Here is a 19,642-nt window from a genome sequence, read left to right as displayed (position 1 = left end):
CTAATAATATGTTGTGTATTTCCATCTCTCTTAGGTACCTAAATCGATGTCTAAAGCTAGACAAGATATTTCAAGATTGCTGTTTCACCATTCCTGATGAGTATGTTTGCTGTAGTTCATTTCATTGTCGAGAGCTTAGTGTTTTCTCATAAATAGCTTTTCCAAATACAACATACCAAGGTACTTCACCAAAATTGTACATTCCAGTCTAAACTGGATGTTTATAAGCCTAGCACACCAAGCTAAAATCACTTTATTGATGTGGTCCTAAATGCCAAGTACTTTTCTGAACAGTAATTTTCCCTGCAAGTTTCTTTACTAAACTTTCACACATAGTATCCTCAGTCTGTAACGCAGATAAACAGATTCCAGATTATAAGAATACATAGAGAAAAAAGTCTGAGCAAGCAGGAAACAGTCTTGCAATTTAAATAACCTTCTTTTACCTGTGATGTAATCCTTCACATCATGTATTTTACTTGCTGGGTTGTTATTTCTAAACATGTACAAATTAAAAGGAGCTGGATCTTTCCCAATTCTCTTCCAGACTTCAATATCAGGTGTTGTCCACCGGCCCGCCATTATGTCATAATCTCTTTCTCCAAAGTGGACTAGCTTGGTCAGTGGGTCGTATAAGCCTCCATGGAATCCTATTACCAGCTGGAAGTCAAGGTTAGAGTCGAAGTAGATCTCTCCGTAAGCAGTGTATTGAATTTGCTTAAGCATGAGACCATTGCTACTAAAAACAGCGAGTGGTGTCCCCGTATTGTCTGATGCAATGTAAAACTCATCTCCACTGCTAATCTCCATGGCAAAAAGATGTCCTTGCAGGTCATAGTAAAGAGATGTGATTTCAGAACTTGAGTGGTTGTATACGTGAGTGATCCTGGTTGGGTAAGTAAGGTCTGCATAAAAAAACTGCAGATGCTGTCCAAGGCTGGTTTTACTGGAAACTCGTCGTCCGAGTCCATCGTAACGGTAAATCACTGTCCATCCACTGCCTTTGCTATAAACTCTAGTAAGAAGGCCCTTTGAACTGTATTCAAAGATTTCAGTACCCCTCTGACGCAGAAATCCATCTTCATCTAATCGATACTGCACGTCCCCTAGCCGGGTTATTCTGTCTCTCAGGTCATAACGAAGTGGTGTCAAACGGGCACTGCTACTGGGGTTGAGCAAGTGGAGGTTGCCATTCAAGTCATAGTTGTATCGCCACATTATTTTTTCATTCAGATAAACTGTCTGGAGCTGACCATCTACATCATACTCGTAAGCATATTTCGTGGTGTTGGCAAATGGCCCAATCTTAATTTCTCTTTTTGTCACTCGTCCCATGTTATCATACTGAATTGTAATCCAATACATTAGTGACCGAAATATTTCGTACTGAATTTCCTTGATGCGACCATGTGCATCAAAGTGCTTTGTGTAAGTCATTACAGCTGTAGAGATGATTTGGTTAATATCATAATATATAACTCCAAATTTTCCAAATTGTTCAACTTTGCCGGAGATATCGTCAAACTGGTAGAGGTCAATCGGCAATGGGGTTTCATTGATGACACCTTGCATGCTAGTCACTCTGAAGCTATTGTCATAGCTGTAGTCAAATCGGGCATTTACCATTCCGTCTTCGCTAAAGCGGAAAATCTGTCTGTCAATCAATGGGCCAATTTGCCTGTATCTAATGGTGCAGATAAAGCCATCGCTTTGGAGGTTTACTGTTTTCAGGACTCCTGCTGTCTCATCATAAGTAAAACTAACTCTTGTACTATCGTATAAAATTTCCGAGAGCTTGGTCTGCCGTCTGTACTTGAATAATACTCTTCGGCTTGTCCCCAGGAAAGCAGTTTGAAGGAGCTGCCCTTCTTCATTGTAGTCCATTATAACCGAAGCATTACTTTCAGGGGGGTTGTATATATTCCGGTAATAGCCAATGGAGCGAATAGTCTGCATGGTATGACGAGCAACACTGGGCATGGTGACAGCAGAAAGCCGATCCAACAAATCGTATTCAAAGATATATTGCCGTTGGCTATGAAGCAGAAGAACCATTGACTGAAAATTAAGAACAGATTTTTACCATGTGACAAATGGTGGAGTACCCCCCCACATATACTGATACTATTTCTTTGCAAAAATGTGACATTCCCACTTGAGAAAATTATCTCCTCTTTAATTGAGTTATCCTTGACCTTACATGTTGTTAACATCTCCCTGCCTAATTTACTTGGATGCTTAATTTTAAGGGGTTCTGTAATTAGTAGTTCGACATTCATAATTTGCTACTTGTTATGACTGTATCACTCTTTTATCAAGCACTCACAGCTAAACAGCAGATTGTCAATGGATTCAGATAAGTCATGTTTAATATGGGAAGAAGAAAAACTGTCTTGGAGCCATTAACTCAGGAGGAGAACAACATATGGGAGATACAATTTCTTCCCTACAATTAGAGATGACTTTGAAGAATTTGAATAGCCTGAGATCTCTGAATACTGTGTTCTGTACGTGCTAAGACATAGACAAAAGAATTGTTTGATTATTTATATCAGAAGGAGCCACTCAGAATTATTCTAACATTTTTCTGATGTGTGGCTATTACGTATCATAGGTCTGAATTAAATCATGTCTGCGATGACTAGCAAACAGTATTTGCTGAGCAACAGATTCAATAGGAGCAATTTAAATCCCACAAAGAAATTGATTCTGTTTTTGCACAGAATCACAGAATGGTTCGGGTTGGAAGGGACCTTAAAGCTCACCCCATCCCACCCCCTGCCATGGGCAGGGACACCTCCTGCCAGCCCAGGCTGCCGAAAGCCCCACCCAGCCTGGCCCTGAGCACCTCCAGGAATGGGGCACCCACAGTTTCTCTGGGCAGCCTGTGCCAGTGCCTCGCCACCCTCTGAGTGAAGAATTTCCTCCTAACATCTAAAGCTTCCCTCTTGTAGCTTAAAACCATTCCCCCTTGTCCTATCATTATCTGCCTGAGTAGAAGCAGGCATGAGATCTCACAAGGGGGATTTTCACAGCTATTTCTAGAGGAAGAGCTATCATTCAGTAATCAGTATATCTAATGAACACCTCTGATTTTTGCTTATTATTTATTTCTATGCTACACCACACAGCAAAAGTAAATTGAGAGACACAACTATTTAAAAACAGGATTTTTTTGTTAGTGAAGAAGTGGATAATTTACAAAGAAATGATTTTCAACTGAATTATATTGCAGAGATATAATTCCTGTACCTTATTTTAAGCATATGAAATAAAAGGTAAATACAGATGCTGCTTAATTTAGAAAGTCATCAATTCTTAACAATTAGCTACAGCACGGTTACTTATCTATTTGATAAAACATTCCCATAGGAACCACATGTTGATACGTAAGAGTAATTGAAATACGCTTCACTACCTGTTTTTACATTGCATACAGCAGTCAGATGCTGCACAATTTTAGAACATTCAAAGCATTTTTAAAACCCTGAGTGTTCTTTACCTTTTCCAAGTACGTGTAACTCCAGGTTTTCCCATCAGCAAACACTCTAGACACTATCCTTCCCTGTCCATCATACTCTATTTTTTCACTAGTCGTTCCTCGCTGTACGCTGCCTATTTGCCCTGTGGATGAATAGGTAACATTGACAGCCATCAGCTTGCTGCTTGGTAGCCACAGCGTGGGGTGCCCTGACGTGTCGTAGGCAATCCTCAGCAGAAATTTACGGTGGTCATCGTAGATCTTTTCTGTCTTTGTGGTTCGATCAAAGTCAACTGAAAGGAGGTTTCTGCCATTAACCTTTTTAAAACAAACAAAGTGACATCATAAATCATGCTGTTCAAACACTACCTACCTATTATTTCCACAAAATGCTAGCTATTCTTTAAATACCATTTCCAGTGATTGATTTGCTGTGTATATAAATTATTTTAGCAACTTCCTGATGTAAATGTGATGCACTGCATTAGCATATATTTTAAAAGGTTTCATTATATGAAGAGATGGCCCAGAATTTGTTGCTATTTGTGTTCTTTCTTGATGCTCAGTCAACTGTTAAGAAAATACTTAAAAATATGCACTGAAAACTTCTTCAGTAAACAGTGCCATTTCAGAGAACTAACTATTTATTTTGTGGCAGTCTAAACTATATCTAGCAAACTATTAAGACATATCCCAGCAACTGCTGGTCCAGGTCACACACAGAATCACACACAGAATCCTCTAGGTTGGAAGAGACCTCAAGGTCATCGAGTCCAACCTCCAACCCAACGCCAACAGCCCTCCACTAAACCACATCCCTAAGCTCTACATCTAAACGTCTTTTGAAGACTTCCAGGGATGGTGACTCCACCACTTCCCTGGGCAGCCTGTTCCAATGCCTCACAACCCTTTCTGTAAAGAAGTTCTTCCTAACATCTAACCTAAAACTCCCCTGGCTCAACTTAAGCCCATTCCCCCTCGTCCTGTCACCAGGCACGTGGGAGAACAGGCCAACCCCCACCTCTCTACAGCCTCCTTTAAGGTATCTGTAAAGAGCAATAAGGTCACCCCTGAGCCTCCTCTTCTCCAGGCTGAACAAGCCCAGCTCCCTCAGCCGCTCCTCGTAGGACTTGTTCTCCAGGCCCCTCACCAGCTTCGTCGCCCTTCTCTGCACCCGCTCAAGCACCTCGATGTCCTTCTTGTAGCGAGGGGCCCAAAACTGAACACAGTACTCGAGGTGCGGCCTCACCAGAGCTGAGTACAGGGGGACGATCACCTCCCTAGCCCTGCTGGTCACGCTGTTCCTAATACAAGCCAGGATGCCGTTGGCCTTCTTGGCCACCTGAGCACACTGCTGGCTCATATTCAGCCGACTGTCCACCATCACTCCCAGGTCCTTCTCTGCCTGGCAGCTTTCCAACCATTCCTCTCCCAGCCTGTAGCTCTGCTTGGGGTTATTGCGCCCCAGGTGCAGGACCCGGCACTTGGCCTTGTTAAACTTCATGCAGTTGACCTCAGCCCATCGGTCCAGCCTATCCAGATCCTCCTGCAGAGCTTTCCTACCCTCAAGCAGATCGACACACGCACCTAACTTGGTGTCATCTGCAAACTTACTGAGGGTGCACTCGATGCCCTCGTCCAGATCATCGATGAAGATATTAAAGAGGACCGGCCCCAGCACCGAGCCCTGGGGGACGCCACTAGTGACTGGCCTCCAACTGGACTTGACTATCAAACTGGTCATGACTATCAAACTCTAAGATAATGAACTGAGTCCTAATCCTCTACAGCAAGTATTTTTTGAAAGAATAAATACAAAATTAAGATCTTCAAAAGCACATTTAATCTTCAAATTAAGATCAAACACGTTTTAGACCACAGGCTATCACCTTTCTAGTTCAGATGGAAATCTAACTGAGTATCTGATCCATAGCCACAATGTATTATTATGCTGAAACCTTCAGTACAGGATTAAGTCCTTTGCCTAGTTAACTGACCAGTTAAAGCCATAAATGGCTGGAAGACTACAGAACCACTGCAAAACAGTTATAAATGTGTTGAGGTTTATAGTTATTTTAATTTGAAACAGATATTGTTGATTTTTGAAAATATATGTAAACAACAGTGATGGATAGTGTGTTTTATGTAATACCTTTAAAACTGGAATACATCCCCTCTGTTTTAGTGTTTTAAATACGTTAACTTTCAGTTTCGTTGAATCAGCTTTCATTTTTTGTATTTGTGAAATGAAAACGTCTGTTTTTCTTTTCCCATACTGGCATTTTTGCAATTCTCTGTTCATCTTCTGTAACTGCTTTCTAGTGTTCTCAAGCAGGTCTCTAGGTTTCTTTGTTCATCTGCAAACCATTTCTCTATCTGCTGTGCCTTTTAGTTATTGCAGGTAAGGATGAAACACTGATAATTAAGATTTTTAACACTGTATCTTGCTAACATGAGAAGTAGCGGACAGACATATGACTATGTGAATTAAGATTTTTTAAAAATACTTATTCAAGTATTTGACGTATATATGCCAAAGAAGTGAAGAATGAAGATGACTAAATAGCATTTAGAAAAGAAAAAGAAAATAGATATCCACGTTTTTTTGGAGGATTTTTGCATTTTTTACAGCTGCATGTTTAAAAATCCATATATCATGGACTTTGCTACTTTTACCCAGAGGATGATGATCTTCTAAAAGATCAATATAAATCAAATCCTTTATTATTAGCACAAAAGGTATTAAAGCAATGGCAATGGGTTATAGGCGAACATTAAAAAACCTCCAAATATTCAGTTTTGCTTGTATCTGTATATTTATCTATCTTCATTACCTCTATTTATGTTGATGTGCTCATTTTTAATATGAAATCACTGGCATGACAACAATCTGCACTATCAATTTCAGAACAAAAAATCCTATTTTCATGTAAATCTTCTAAGTAAGGAACACAAAGTTGAGTAGATGCAGAATAGCTACATTATGAACTCAATGAGCCATCAAATATTATTTAAACATACTGTGAAAAATTAATGCTACAAGACTGATTCTAAAAGTAGTTTAACCTTTTTTTTTTTTTACTTTTTCATTTTCAGGTATTTTTTGTATAAGTTTTTCAACATTTATATTCAATCATTTGCCTAAATTTACACTTAATCTTGTTTTTTGCTGGCTTTTATCTCTCAGCCTCTCCCACGCATGCCTGCACTCATCTCTCCCTCTCCCTGCCCGTTTTGCTTCTGTGATTTTTTTCTTCCCTTTCTCTCCATCTTACCTTCTTTATTTTACATTTAATTATGAGTTTTATTAATTTTCTCGTCTGCCTCTCAGGCTTAGATGATGAAGTGAGAATAGGTACTTCTGATTTCTGAACTGGCAAAGAGGGGAGGGTGGTTTTATGGTTAAGGCAGATGTCCAAGCAATTGTGGTTAATTTCTTGGCTAAGCACATCCTTCCGGTGTAAATTACAGCAAAGTACTTAATCTAGCTGTCTCACTGCCTTATCTGCTAAATGGGATAATAACATCCCTTGATTCTCACTTTCCATCTGTCTGGTCTGTGTAAGGGCAGGATGCTAGAAGAAAGGAAGTGCCTCTTTCTGTAGCCAGATTCCAAAATCTGCTGACAGAGCTCTTGCTTTCAAATGTGAGCTTTGGGTGAAACTGGCTGTGCTTGCATGGTCTTGTAATACACGTGGCAGTTAGAAGGACAAGTTAGCTTTGGTTGAATGCTTCTACAGCAAAGTGTAAACACTTTTATTGTGTCTAAAACAATCATACTTCTAAATACATTTGGTAATTCTGGGCTTCATTATGATATAAACAGTAATTGAGGAAATTTTCAATGAACAAACACAATGACACAAAACCAAGTCTCTTGACACCTGTCCTCCTCTTTCAGTAATTATGGTGTCCACCTATCCTGCTCTGCTCTGTCTCCTGGCTTTCTCTCCTGTGGCTCCCTGAGAAGCATGAAAACCAGACAGTGATTTCCCCATTAGGAGTAGGGGGATATTGTGCCTTACAGAGAGGTTCAAGAGGTGATGTGAAAACTGGAGGTGTCTGCAGGACTTGGAGCTTGCCTGGAGGAGGTAGTGCAAAACCCCTTATTGTGAGGTCCCTCTTTGGTGTCACCTGTCCTCTCTAGGTGCACCCCCTGAGGCAGAACTCGTACCAGTACCTTTATTTAAGAACCTGGTAAGTGAGGGTCTGTCTTGGCCTCAGTAAAACTGCCCCAAAATGGCTCTTCCCTGAAGAGGACTGGCAGCAGTCTTTGCCAAAGACCAGCTTACAGAACAGATGTACAGGTCCAGTGACAAAGCCAGCTTATAGAGCACACACGGAACAAATCTGAACAAAAGTTAGATTGACAGAGGCTTGTCGAGTTCAGGAATAGTGAAAACGACATTTATTTCTTTATAAAGACTACTAGTAGTGGGTATAACTATTACAAGATAGAAACCCAAGAGATAGAAACCCCACAGTGTACTTCACGGTGTTACATGCTGCATATATATAATGCAGTGAAAGTGTCATATATATGAGCACATTTACTGGCAATACATTTTGTCACTGTTTTTTGTCTACATTTGTCTTCTCTGCAGCAAAATGTTACTGACATATCTGTAGATGGAAATGATGAGCTCTGTAAGTTATTCTTGTTCTTTCAGTTCTTGTTTCCTTTCTCCACCCCCCACCTACCCCTGAGCAACATTTCTGCAGTATCTTCCTATGTAAACCACTTTCAGAAAAAACTTCCCTTTTTTAATTTCGTAGCAATTTTCTTTTCTCTTATTAGCCCATATTCTCTGCCTGCCCTACTTCTCACATTTGCATATACATTTTTAATTACCACTATTTTGTCCTAATTTATGAGCTCTCACTTCCCCCCTCTTATATTAAGTCTTTCCCTCTTCGCTGTTCCTTCTTTCAGCTCTTCCAAGTCAGAGTTGCCCATGACATTTCTTTAACCTTCTTTTTATCAGAATGATAAAATTTTGCTTTGCTTTTTAGAACTGGACTCATAGACATTTGTTTCAATACCAAAACCAATCATACTATTGGTATGATTATTTATATATTTATTTATTTATTTTCTTAGCCTTCCTTCATGAATTACTTGGCAGGTGTATTATCCCAACTTGCTATGTAATAAGATGGCTATGAACCAGAACCACAAGGGCGAGCTCCACAAGCATGGATTTCTTTTTCTCTTCCTTATCCATGGTAAGACTGCTACCACAGCTAGGTACAAGTATGTTGTTCTTAAGCAGCAGCTTTTGTACATTATCATTCTTCCTTCTTGGAAAAAATCAATTCTTCTTGCAGAGCAAGCGGTAGAGAGAGATAGAAAATGCATGACAGCATTCCCTCCTTCCCAAAGGAAAGTAAAAAAAAATTAAAATTAAAAAATGGCATGTTACCTCTCAGAAGTCAAGTGGTCTGAAATTACTTACCTTTATTTGATATACTGCCTAGGCCTTATTTTAAAGAACTGAGTTCAGTCCTAATAGTATGTCAGACCTCCGATGTGGTCTCGAAATGGTTTCCTGGCAACCCAATTTTAAATGCTTAATCTATGTTGTCTTTACCAAATGGCTGTCATAAATCATAGTTTGCTTCCTACTTACATTTCACACACTATATAGGAAGAAGAAATGCCAACAAAATGGTAAAGACATATGTTAGAGGAATATGCCATACACATTCACACAGTGTTACACCCTTTCTACCAGAAATAAGTATTAGTATATTTTTTATTTAAAAATTTAAAGAAAGAAAACTCTAAGACCATGCTAACTTATGGCAGACTAATTTAAAATGATTCAAAAGCAGGTGTGTGAATTCAGTGCTGGAAATAAAAAGTGAAGGAAAGCAGTAAAAATATTCTTTTTATCCAGAGTCATTTCAAGGCATTGAAGTCTAAAAAGAACAGCTTAGAATCCACAGAAAAGAGCAATTAATATGGAAAAAGAGCCAATATATAAAGGAATAAAAGCAACAACTTTAAACTCTACAGTAAGCTTACCCGCGGTAAATACTCTGTGGTTGTTGGATGGCAATACCTGCAAGAATGCATATAGGTTTCCTCTCACTTAATGAGAAGGCAATAGACACCACGCATGCTTGCATGCTTACCCTAAGCTTTCGGCCAAACACATTGACTTTTCCCTGGGCTTGCTCTTTCCGGAATCGCCACTCCACCAAGTTCTGCCCATTTTCCCCCGGGAGGGTCATGTTCCTTTTTGCTACTGTCGGGTTGGCAGTGCCAGCCAGGACGTGTGGCTCTGTCTGGTAGTGTGAATCCAGGCCGCTGGCGTACAGGATTCTGAGCGAGCCGTCATAACCGATCTGGTAGCTGTTTCTCAACTGATCTGAAAATGCAAAAAAAAAAAACAACACGCAGAGAAACACGCATTACATCCATGGGGTAAGTCTGCCTTTGTTCCCTACCACTTATGCAATATATACATGTAAAATGTTGACTTCAGCCACTGACCTAACGGAAATAAACACCAAGGGTGAGATTAATGAAGTCATCTGTGTCACATCCATGTGTATCCCATGAGAGCAAAAACACCTTTGGGAAGTCACTTGAACACCTCTTAAAAATCCCACCTATATTCTTTGTATATTGAGTATAGTCTTTGGAGTTGCACAAAACATAATCTCTGCTGTTTCATTTGGCATTTTTGGCCACATCCAAAGTATGTTGTGACTAGTGACTTTTGCAAGGATGTGGCTGCTGGGCCGTCACATGCTATTTTAAAGCTCAAATCTCACTTCATGCTATTTTTACACCCATTTCCCTCACAATCCATTTCACACTTTTTGCAGATTCCCTTTTTATGCAAAGTAGGTATTCTGACTACTTCCAACAACTGTTGCAAAAGCTATTTGGTTAGAAAACATTTAATTATACTTTCATTGTACCTCCTTCCTTCCCTGAACAGTTCTTTTTATGTATATATAAAAGCATGTGTGTATCACCTCCTCCAAACACTACGCCTCTAAGTTTCCCTCTAAGGCATCTCATGTAAACTGTTTGTGCCAGAAGAAAAGAGTTTTCAGGTCAGTATCTGCTGAGAAAGGTTTTGCATACAGTACCTTGAACCATGGTATAGAAAGAATCAATTGATGATAAGTTGGAAGTGATGCTGACGTCTTCCTCTCTACTGGATGACTCAATGTCCACCGTAATGGCCCTTTCCATTTCCCCGTGAAGGTTTGTGACAACTCCAGTAGGGAATGTAACGTTTGTTAGACGGCCCTCACTATCATAGCTAAAAAAAAAAAAAAAAAAAAAAGTCCAAAAATGATACATAGCAGGAACAAATTGTTTTCATTTACAAGCAAAATGAACAGAAATACCAGCTACTCATATTGTTAATGCACTCTTGCTTTTTGTGCATGGGATAGGCACAGCAGAGACTTCAAACGTGCTTTGAAGTAGTCAAAAGACTGTTTAACATACAGGAGCCTCAATGGCGATAGCAAGAGCAAACAGATGGATCTTCAGCTCTGCATATGATTCTTTGAAGTGTGACCAGATCCTGCTGCACACCTAATTCACCGTTTCAAAGGGAGAGTATTTGTTGGCGCTAAATTCCGTAGCATTATGTACTCACTCCCTGTTAGTGGAATAGATCTTTGTTGTTATTATAGGAATCCTCAAAAATTTGCATAAAAAGGGTATCTAAACAGTCCTTCCCTCTGGCCCTTCCTATTCACTGATTATGTGGACCACCTGCTCTCCTGGTCCTGAGTGCTTAACATCCCTTGGTTTATTAAGAGAAAGAATCTCAGGTGGTATTTATTCTACGTAAGCTGTTTGTAGCTGGAAATCATAGCAGCTAGTGTATATAACTTGATAGCTACCTGTGGATCATAGACTGAGAACTGTGGCACAAGCCACGCTGGATAAGCTTTTTCCTGTTGCCACTGATATTTCTTTAAACCAATAGTTATATATCCATTCGAGAGTAGGTAGGTAGATAAAATGTCTGTAATGGAAATAGACTTAGGACTTGTAAAACATGTCTTTTCCTGTGCTGTGTTAGGAATACTCCAGCTACTAATACCATTGATAAGATATGTGCAGCTCTGTGTATGTGAAAAACGAGACAATCAAAGCGATCCCATCAGACGTGCAGAATATTGGTAGCAGTGCTTTTTGAGACCCAAGTAAGCACTCAGTGAATGAGGGGATACTTCCACCATGTTTTTCAAACACAGGACCAAGACCATGGTCAAATCCAAACAGATATTGCAGTCATCATGTACAGAGGTAAGGCACTGTGTAAGCTTCAGGTCATACAACTGCCTTTGAGATTAGCTCTTCAAATACTACAGCTTGGATTCATCAGCTCAGGAGTTCAGCTGAGGCGTGTTTTTCAGAATTAGAGTCTCCCTGTGTCTGCAACAGAGAGAAACAAGTATCTGAAGGGCGATTCAGCCCACCTAAGACCTGCTTGATGTCAGGAGTTGTCCATCCCTCTACCGTGACTGTGCAGGAGGATGCTGAAGGAAGCTTTATTCTCCTGAAGTACCAATAACGTGACCCTGCTGATCCACAAAGCATGGTAGACACTTCATACTTACAATTATCATCAAAATGCTCCTTCTGGGAAAGAACCTCCCAAACAACAACAAAACAAACCAAGTGTATCACTGAGGCTACAGAAATTCTTTTTTAAATTCGGAGAATTAATTCCAGTTTTAACCCACGATACCCTTACTTTCTGCGTACATTGAGAGTGCTGCACGGATTGCTGTAACTGAAAGGATTAGGTTTAGAAATGTTTTTTTCCAGTTTGCTTACTCTGTAGATTTGACAGCTTTTTGCACACAGTCATTTTCATCCTTTTAACACAGTTGATTTCCTTTGTTTATGAGAGACTTACACTTAGCAACAGGAAAAAGGAAAGAATGTTTAAAAATCAGAAGCCCTTCTGCAAGCCAGGGAAATGAAGTGGGGAAACTTATTTCTTGAAATTAAGTATATTTCAAAAACCAGGGTTTCTTCCAGGGTGTTTCTGTCCCTAATTTTGGCTGTTTTTCCCATACAGGACTTGGCAAGCTGAGATGCTGCATTTATGCAATAAACTGAAACAAATACACCAACATTCCTTGTGCATAAATTTGACTGCAAGCCCATTAATGACCTTCAGTTCCATAAATTTATTTTCTTTTCATGCACAACTTCCTTTTTAAACTCCCAGGGGAACATACATTCCCCAATTACTGTCCTTTTCTATTTTTCATGTTACAGAAGAATGCTTGAAAATGGTATCAAGTTATCTTTTCGGGAGCTACTTGTGTCCTTTGATTCCAGGAGCCAAGTGCCAGTTTTCATCTGGAACAATGCTTCCTAAAGTTACAAAAGGCAAGATTTCTCTATAAGAACTTTTCATCCTTTGAATCATAACATTTATGAGCAATTAATTATACATATTTCTGAGTACAACACTGGAGTTGGTAAGCACTATGCATCTGTAGCTTTCAGTAGAGTGTGTGGCTTCACTACAGTATGCAGCGCTGAACATTGCTTTCTTGTTTTATGCATTCTTGCTTCCATATTATATTTTTCAGTCTGTGCATATAGTTCCCGAACTGGTCTCTTTTCTTTCACAAATACATGAAAAGCACACCATGAGCCTGGAATAAGCAGCTAATATTATTACAGAGGGGAAGAGTTCAAAGATCAGCAAAATTCATGCTACACATTCATGTTCTTAAAAACATGACTTTAAAGCTAAAAGAATCTTAAAAGCCATGATTGCTTGGTTCAGGCATCCCAGTGCTGGAAGAAAACGTGAATGAGATGTGAAAAGTAAGAATAGGATTTCTCATACTTTTATAGCCAGGAACAAAAAGAAAGAAAGGAAATAGGTCTTTCTACAATTTATTACATATTCCATTTTATGATGGATTGTAATGTGTGTCCTTCATTCTGCACATCGAATACTAAACTTACTTCTACACTTGATATCTTTTTGCCCACAATGAAAGCCTTATCAATGCTCAACATAGCAACATCACTCATACCTTTGGGCATTCCTATGCTATTTTTCTTATTACATCCAAATATCCTTGCGTTCTGCTGCCAAGGTGAATTTATTCATCCAAGATTGTCAGTTTTAGACCGAGAGATTTCTTTTATCTGTCTTGTGTTCTAATATTGAAATTGCCCTAACAGGAACAGGATATAAAGTCTAGAGGGCAAGCACCTATATTTGGCATTTCACAGCCTCTTTGATCTTTTCATCCAAACACAAGCACAGGCACACGTTACTGCTGAGCCCTCTGATCTGCCTCCTATTCCAGGCAAAGCCGTTCAACCTCTCTCTTAAATTCCTCAAGAGCAGGTTGCACATAAACATTTCAAGAATCTAAAACAAAAACTTGCTTACTGGGCATTACCTCATGTGCTTTAATCCTATAAACCCTGTTCCACTCATTAACATAATGATCTTCATATTCGGTCAATAACTACAGAAGAGAGCAGCAGGGGCAGGACAGTTGCCACCACCACTAGCTGAATTTCCCCTTAGATCAAATTCTTTTTCTTCCTTAGGGTGATCTGACACTGCTGGCTAGTTTTGCCCTTCTGCAGTGAGAAATTCTCAGAGATAATGATTATCAGCATCCCGGATTCTTGACCTTTCGCTCTTCACCTGCTGGAAGTCCCTCTTCCATTGTTCATCTTCTTTAGTTTTAATTACATTCCTTCCCAGACCGTTTTCTGTTCTAGTCTATGTAGGACAATTTTCACTTTGCAGTGATAATTTCCTGGCAATCCTTGTCACAGATGGAAATGCCCTACTTTCTTTATTTCTGACTTCTTTCTCATGTGTGTTGCATCATAGTTTGGAGCACATTTAGCTCGACCCCAGCTTGCAGAGCATTATTAACGTTTTATATTTGAAGTTACTTCAACATAAAATAGGGAGCTATAGAAATGAAGTGTATAGTAAAGGTTGTTGCTAAAGCCAATAGCTAAGTTATGACTGATACTGTTTTTCCACAGACCTCTGCAGCATATTCCCGTAACAAAATAAATTCCATATATTTTTTTTCTAGCTGTTGTAAACATGTCAGGTTTAAGAGCAAGGCACAAGGTTCCTGTACATTTCAGATAACAAGACATACAGTGCAAATGTGTATTATGTATTTCTTTAAAGACTGGTTATGGATTATACTATTAGTTGGGATACTGTATTAGAGAAATGAGGCATGAATACATCTCAAAATATAGACATGTATAATTTTGACAGTAGAATGAAAAGTACTGCCACATACTCACTCAGCACATCAGGCATTTCCTTTATACATCTTGAATTATCAAGAGTGGCTAGAAAATTCATGGAGCATTACCCTACTTGTTTCATGTTATTCACAGGAAGCCTCTTATATCAATATGCTGCTTATTGGCGGGTGAGAGCAGAAACTTCTGCAGTATGGTGTGCTGCTGGTTTAGGTGTATAATCACTGTGTTCAGATACATACTGAAAATCCACCCTAACCTGGCAGTGAAATGTCTCACTGAGCTTGTTGTGGCCACTGTGCTCACATTTACAATGAAGACTGTTGTCTTCAGCATTAAAGAATGTTTGTCATTTTGCAAACACCTTCTTTCAGCCGTGTTTAGCCTCCCATGATGTACCTGAAGCTTAGTCCCTCCAAAAAGTGAACTTGCAGTTTGAAAACTGTAGTAAGGAGAAGCCACCTTGATTGGGTATCATTGCTTTGCTAAAACAGTAATAAAATAGCTATCTTGCTGATTACAAGGAAACAAATGCATAGCTTGTATAGCTTCCCTTTCATTATAATTTTGTTACTGATACAGAACTTTCTTGTCCTCCCATTTTAAAACTGGGCACGGCAGGTTACTGGGAGCTCTATTCTGCCCATCTTCAACCATTAAGTGGGTTTTTGGAAGAGAGGAAAAGACTCTTAACTTCAACAGCATGACATTTAGGTAACTCTTCCCCTTCACTCCATTTCTGAGTTGCTTTCCCAATTTTGATACACATTTTTGCTTTTAGTTTGTAACAAGAGTGACTGGACGATCCTGCTATGGCACAAACTGAATGCACAAACTGAAAATAACCTACGGATGCATGGACAGACAAATGATTCTGCCTTTTTTTGGCTTTTATTCTATAGCCTTACAGATATGCATACATTATAACCTGCCTTCTTAAACACAATATTAATTTATATACTGTTTGCATGTATTCCTTTATTTGCACAGTTTGTATTAGACCTTAAAAGGTTTAGCACCTTGCTTGTGAATTCACAGTGCAAATATATCAGGAAACCCAAAATAGTAAACTAGATTTTTTAAAATATAACAGGTAGATTAAACAAAAAAAGAAAAGAAAAGAAAAGAAAAGAAAAGAAAAGAAAAGAAAAGAAAAGAAAAGAAAAGAAAAGAAAAGAAAAGAAAAGAAAAGAAAAACATAAACAATGAGATCTGTGTATGTCTTGTTAAGGTTTGTTTTACCTAGCAAGAGGGGAAGAAGGGAGCATATGTGTTGTAAATGACAACTTGATATATGTTAGTAAGCTTGTAAATTATGACAAGAGCTTTGATTTTATTTATTTTTTTAAATAAAGGACTACTGTCTAATAAGGGTAGCATTTATTCTTTTGTTCTTATCTGGAAAGTTGTTAAGCATGAGAAAAAAAAAAACGTATTCTTACCAGTCTTACAGAACCTTAAATATATGAACAAGGTCTCTTATCTTGCCTCCCCTCACTTTCCCTCTCATGCTTCTACTTCTCCACTTCTGCCTCCATCTCCATCTCACTCCTCCTGTACTTATCTGACAAAATAGTAGCTGAATACGAATCACAGAAAATAGGTCCAGGAGTGATGCTTGGAAGCACTTAAAGTAAACTGCAGCCTGAAATCCAATTCTGGATAGGAATTTATCTGTCACTACTTGGTTTTAAAATGGAATTTGGACAGAAAAATGCAAACTCACAGAGGCTGGAAAGGCATTAAAAGTCTGTTAAGTATCAGCTGAATTTCTCTGTCTTGCTCAAACAAGTGTCAGAAAACTCAAGCCCGAATTCAAGCAGCTGGCCATCTTTTCCTCTCCCTTTATCTGATGCCTGTCTTCCACCGAGAAGGGCCAGCTTCAGCTGGGATAGTCTGGTCTATCTGCACAGCTGGTTAAATAATTCAGGTAATGTTTTTTTTTTATCTTAGCAACCTGGTCAGGACGAATGTTTCAGCCCATGTTTAATGAAGACATTTCCTCAGCTTGAAAGTAATTGACAAATTTTCTTTTCACCTTCTCCTGTTATAGCCCCAGCATTTGAGGCTTTTTTTGTGTGTATCTATTTTGTCATAACGTTAAAAGGATAGTTTTCGGTCTTTTCTGTAAACTGGCATTCAATATACTAGACATGTGAACAATTCACCCAAATAGGCCATTCCTGACAGCTATAACTCATCTGCAAAACAACAGGCACACTCTAAACTGAAATCACTGCAGAAAATGTGTCTGTTGGAAAGGAGCTCACAGAAATGAATCAACACCTTCCCTCCCGATAGCTCGCCCACTTCCGCGCCCAGGCGTTTCTGATGCTCATTTTCCACTTCATCGCACAACAATGAAAACAAGTGCGAGTTCGGTGCTGGCGCTCCCCTAAGATTGACCACCTTTACAGCCTAATCCAAAATGACTTCCAGATGGGTGTTTCGGGGGAATGGTACTTTGCAGTGAAAGAAGCAGTACATGAATTTATCATCATTTTATCTTTACTTTTTGCCAGAAGACTGCCAAACTTTTTTACTTGTTGCTTCCATCAGACCGTACGGTGTTGCAGCCTTCCAACACTGTGCTGTTTGCTGTGATAAGCATCTGCCATTTATATTCTTGTAAGCACTCACAAACCATGAAGTCTGCCATACCTCTCATTTCTGACATAAGGTGTACGTGCACAAAGGTCTGGATAAGTAACTCGTGCGAACGATGCTGGTGTTTTTGGAAGAGGAGGACAAATGACTGGTGTGTGTGCAAGGGGAAGCAGCAGGACAGAGGTGGTGCGGCTTAGATTAGAGGTGTCTCCTGGGGATGAAGATGCTTCCCAGGGTTTTGGGGGTGCTCCTCAGCAGCGCTGACACTTTCCAATCAAGCACAGTAGATTCAAAGCCAATAGCACGGGGACCATCCATACGAAGATGAACCTAAACAACAGTAGCCAGGCAGCCACAGAGCTGCAGCCAGGCTTTTATCTACAAGACCTCAACGCTCAAGCCTTGCTTTTCAGCTACCCTCTAACAGGCATTCACTGCCCCCAGCCCCACGGGGTCTGGGCTTGGGGTTTTGTAGGGGTGTGCAGGGCGAGCGCCTGTCCTGCGGCAGCTCCCTGCAGGCTTTGATCTCGGGGCTCCCTGAGGCCCACGTTTTGTTCCTCTGTCACTTCCCCCCTCTTGCCTAGCTCGGCTATTGCTGTACAAATAAACAGTGCGCCCTGCTGATATAAATACTGGAATGTGGCCTTTCAAATAGAAGAAATCTTGGTGTATATATACTTTGTTTGACAGATTGGCCCTTGCTTTAAGGTCTGCTTATAGTATCAGGGCTGAGTGCTCAGGCCTTTCAAGAAAAAAAGGATGTAATGCAGGTCTCTTTGGTCAGATGTTGTTTACAGAATAAGCTTTACTGTTGCTTCCCCCCCCTTTTTTTTTCTTTTTCACTGTAAAAGTTTTTACTATCCGGGTGTTTTTACAGGGTCGCAACAACAACAACCCATAACTTGGACATAATAGAACTTAATAAATTACATTATGTTTGAAAAGAAAACTTAGCAAAAGGAACACAAAATTATATGGATGTATTTTTTTTTTTTTTTTTTTAGGATAGTGAAATGCCAAGGTACTAAAAAGTTTTGCTAGGTTCAGGTTCTGCAGTTAGTTTATTACAGCACCCTTACTGCTTTGGTGCATGAATCATACCCAGCCAGTGCAGGCTGCTGAAGTGACAGACTCTCATCTGCTGGGGGAACTGGGTATGGCTTTCAGTGCCATGTGCTCTGTAGACTCCCTAAAAAGCTGATCAGTCCAGACATCCTCCTCTATCCAAATTGCCCATTTTCATGAAAACTGTAGCAACCTGCTTCAAACAAAACAAAACAAAACAAAACGACCAAAATCTTCAGAAAGATTGACCATTTTTACGACCTAGTCCAAAATGACTTCCAAGAACAGGCATTCTGGGGGAACGGTGCTTTGAAGTGAACGAAGCAACACCTGGTGAAAGAAGCAGTGCAAGGTGAGGCCTGAGCATGAGGGCTGTGCTTGAATACTGTGGGGCTGAAAACACAGCTGTTACGTGAAGGCTGGAGCTGCCCTTCCATGCTCAGTGCACCAGCTCCCCAGTGAAGTGAGTGTAAAGGAGAGACAGCGAGCTTGGCTCTAGCCTCACTGACTCGTGCTTGATACAGAAAATGAACATGGGACAAGAACACTACCGTGGGGATAACTGAACAAATGGTATTCTTAAGCTCCTGATTAAGCCAGAAGCGAAATGGATACTTTCAGAAGCCTGAACAGAGTTGATTGGATTGACAGTACAGGACATTTATGTCATTAGCAAGAAAGATACTGTTTTTTTTGCTGAACTATCTTTACTTGTAAGTGCTTTCCAAAACCACAGAGACATCATATGCTGATTTTCTTGGCAGAAATCAAAGCACTTCTTTTTTTCTCATGCACGTAGGATGTAATAATGATATGTGTCTTCAGTGTTGCTATTTTGATATTATTACCTATTCAATGGTTTCTCAGTTCTACTTTTATTACTTAGACTAGTTCTAAGGACAAGAAATAGCAAACATTCAAAAAAAAAAAAAAAAAAAAAAAAAAGGAACAGGTAAATGTCTATCAAACCAGATCTGCTACTGATACCTGAGCAATTAGGGTACAAGCTGAAGTTCTCTGAAAAATTTTACATTGCTATTAATTGATTATTTTTAACATGTCTGCTTTGTTATTTAGTAGGATGAGTCTGAAACTGCAAGTTTGTGTTCTCCACTGACAGCATAACCCTTATCAGACTATGTAACAGCATGTTGTATTATAGTTATGAAATGTACAGTAAAGTTGAGTTAGTGTTCCTGCTGAGAAAACTGTGAGATCACAAT

At 39.6% G+C, this 19,642-nt stretch overlaps 1 protein-coding gene across 15 annotated transcripts in view; it reads right to left on the bottom strand.

The window, feature by feature from the left end:
* Positions 1 to 19,642, bottom strand: part of TENM3 (teneurin transmembrane protein 3) — a 1,337,386-nt gene that overhangs the window by 9,278 nt on the left and 1,308,466 nt on the right. For all 15 annotated transcript variants that reach the window (XM_084518183.1, XM_084518194.1, XM_084518190.1 and 12 more), the window contains 4 exons: positions 10,589 to 10,764; positions 9,620 to 9,855; positions 3,503 to 3,799; positions 447 to 2,058 (listed from right to left, as the gene is read on the bottom strand). In XM_084518183.1, the coding sequence (XP_084374309.1) occupies positions 447 to 2,058; positions 3,503 to 3,799; positions 9,620 to 9,855; positions 10,589 to 10,764 (2,321 nt within the window). The remainder of the gene's footprint in view (positions 1 to 446; positions 2,059 to 3,502; positions 3,800 to 9,619; positions 9,856 to 10,588; positions 10,765 to 19,642) is intronic.

The sequence above is a fragment of the Aythya ferina genome, assembly GCF_964211825.1.
Source record: "Aythya ferina genome assembly, chromosome: 4".
Lineage (NCBI taxonomy): Eukaryota > Metazoa > Chordata > Aves > Anseriformes > Anatidae > Aythya > Aythya ferina.
This window is presented reverse-complemented; position numbering and strand designations above follow the sequence as displayed.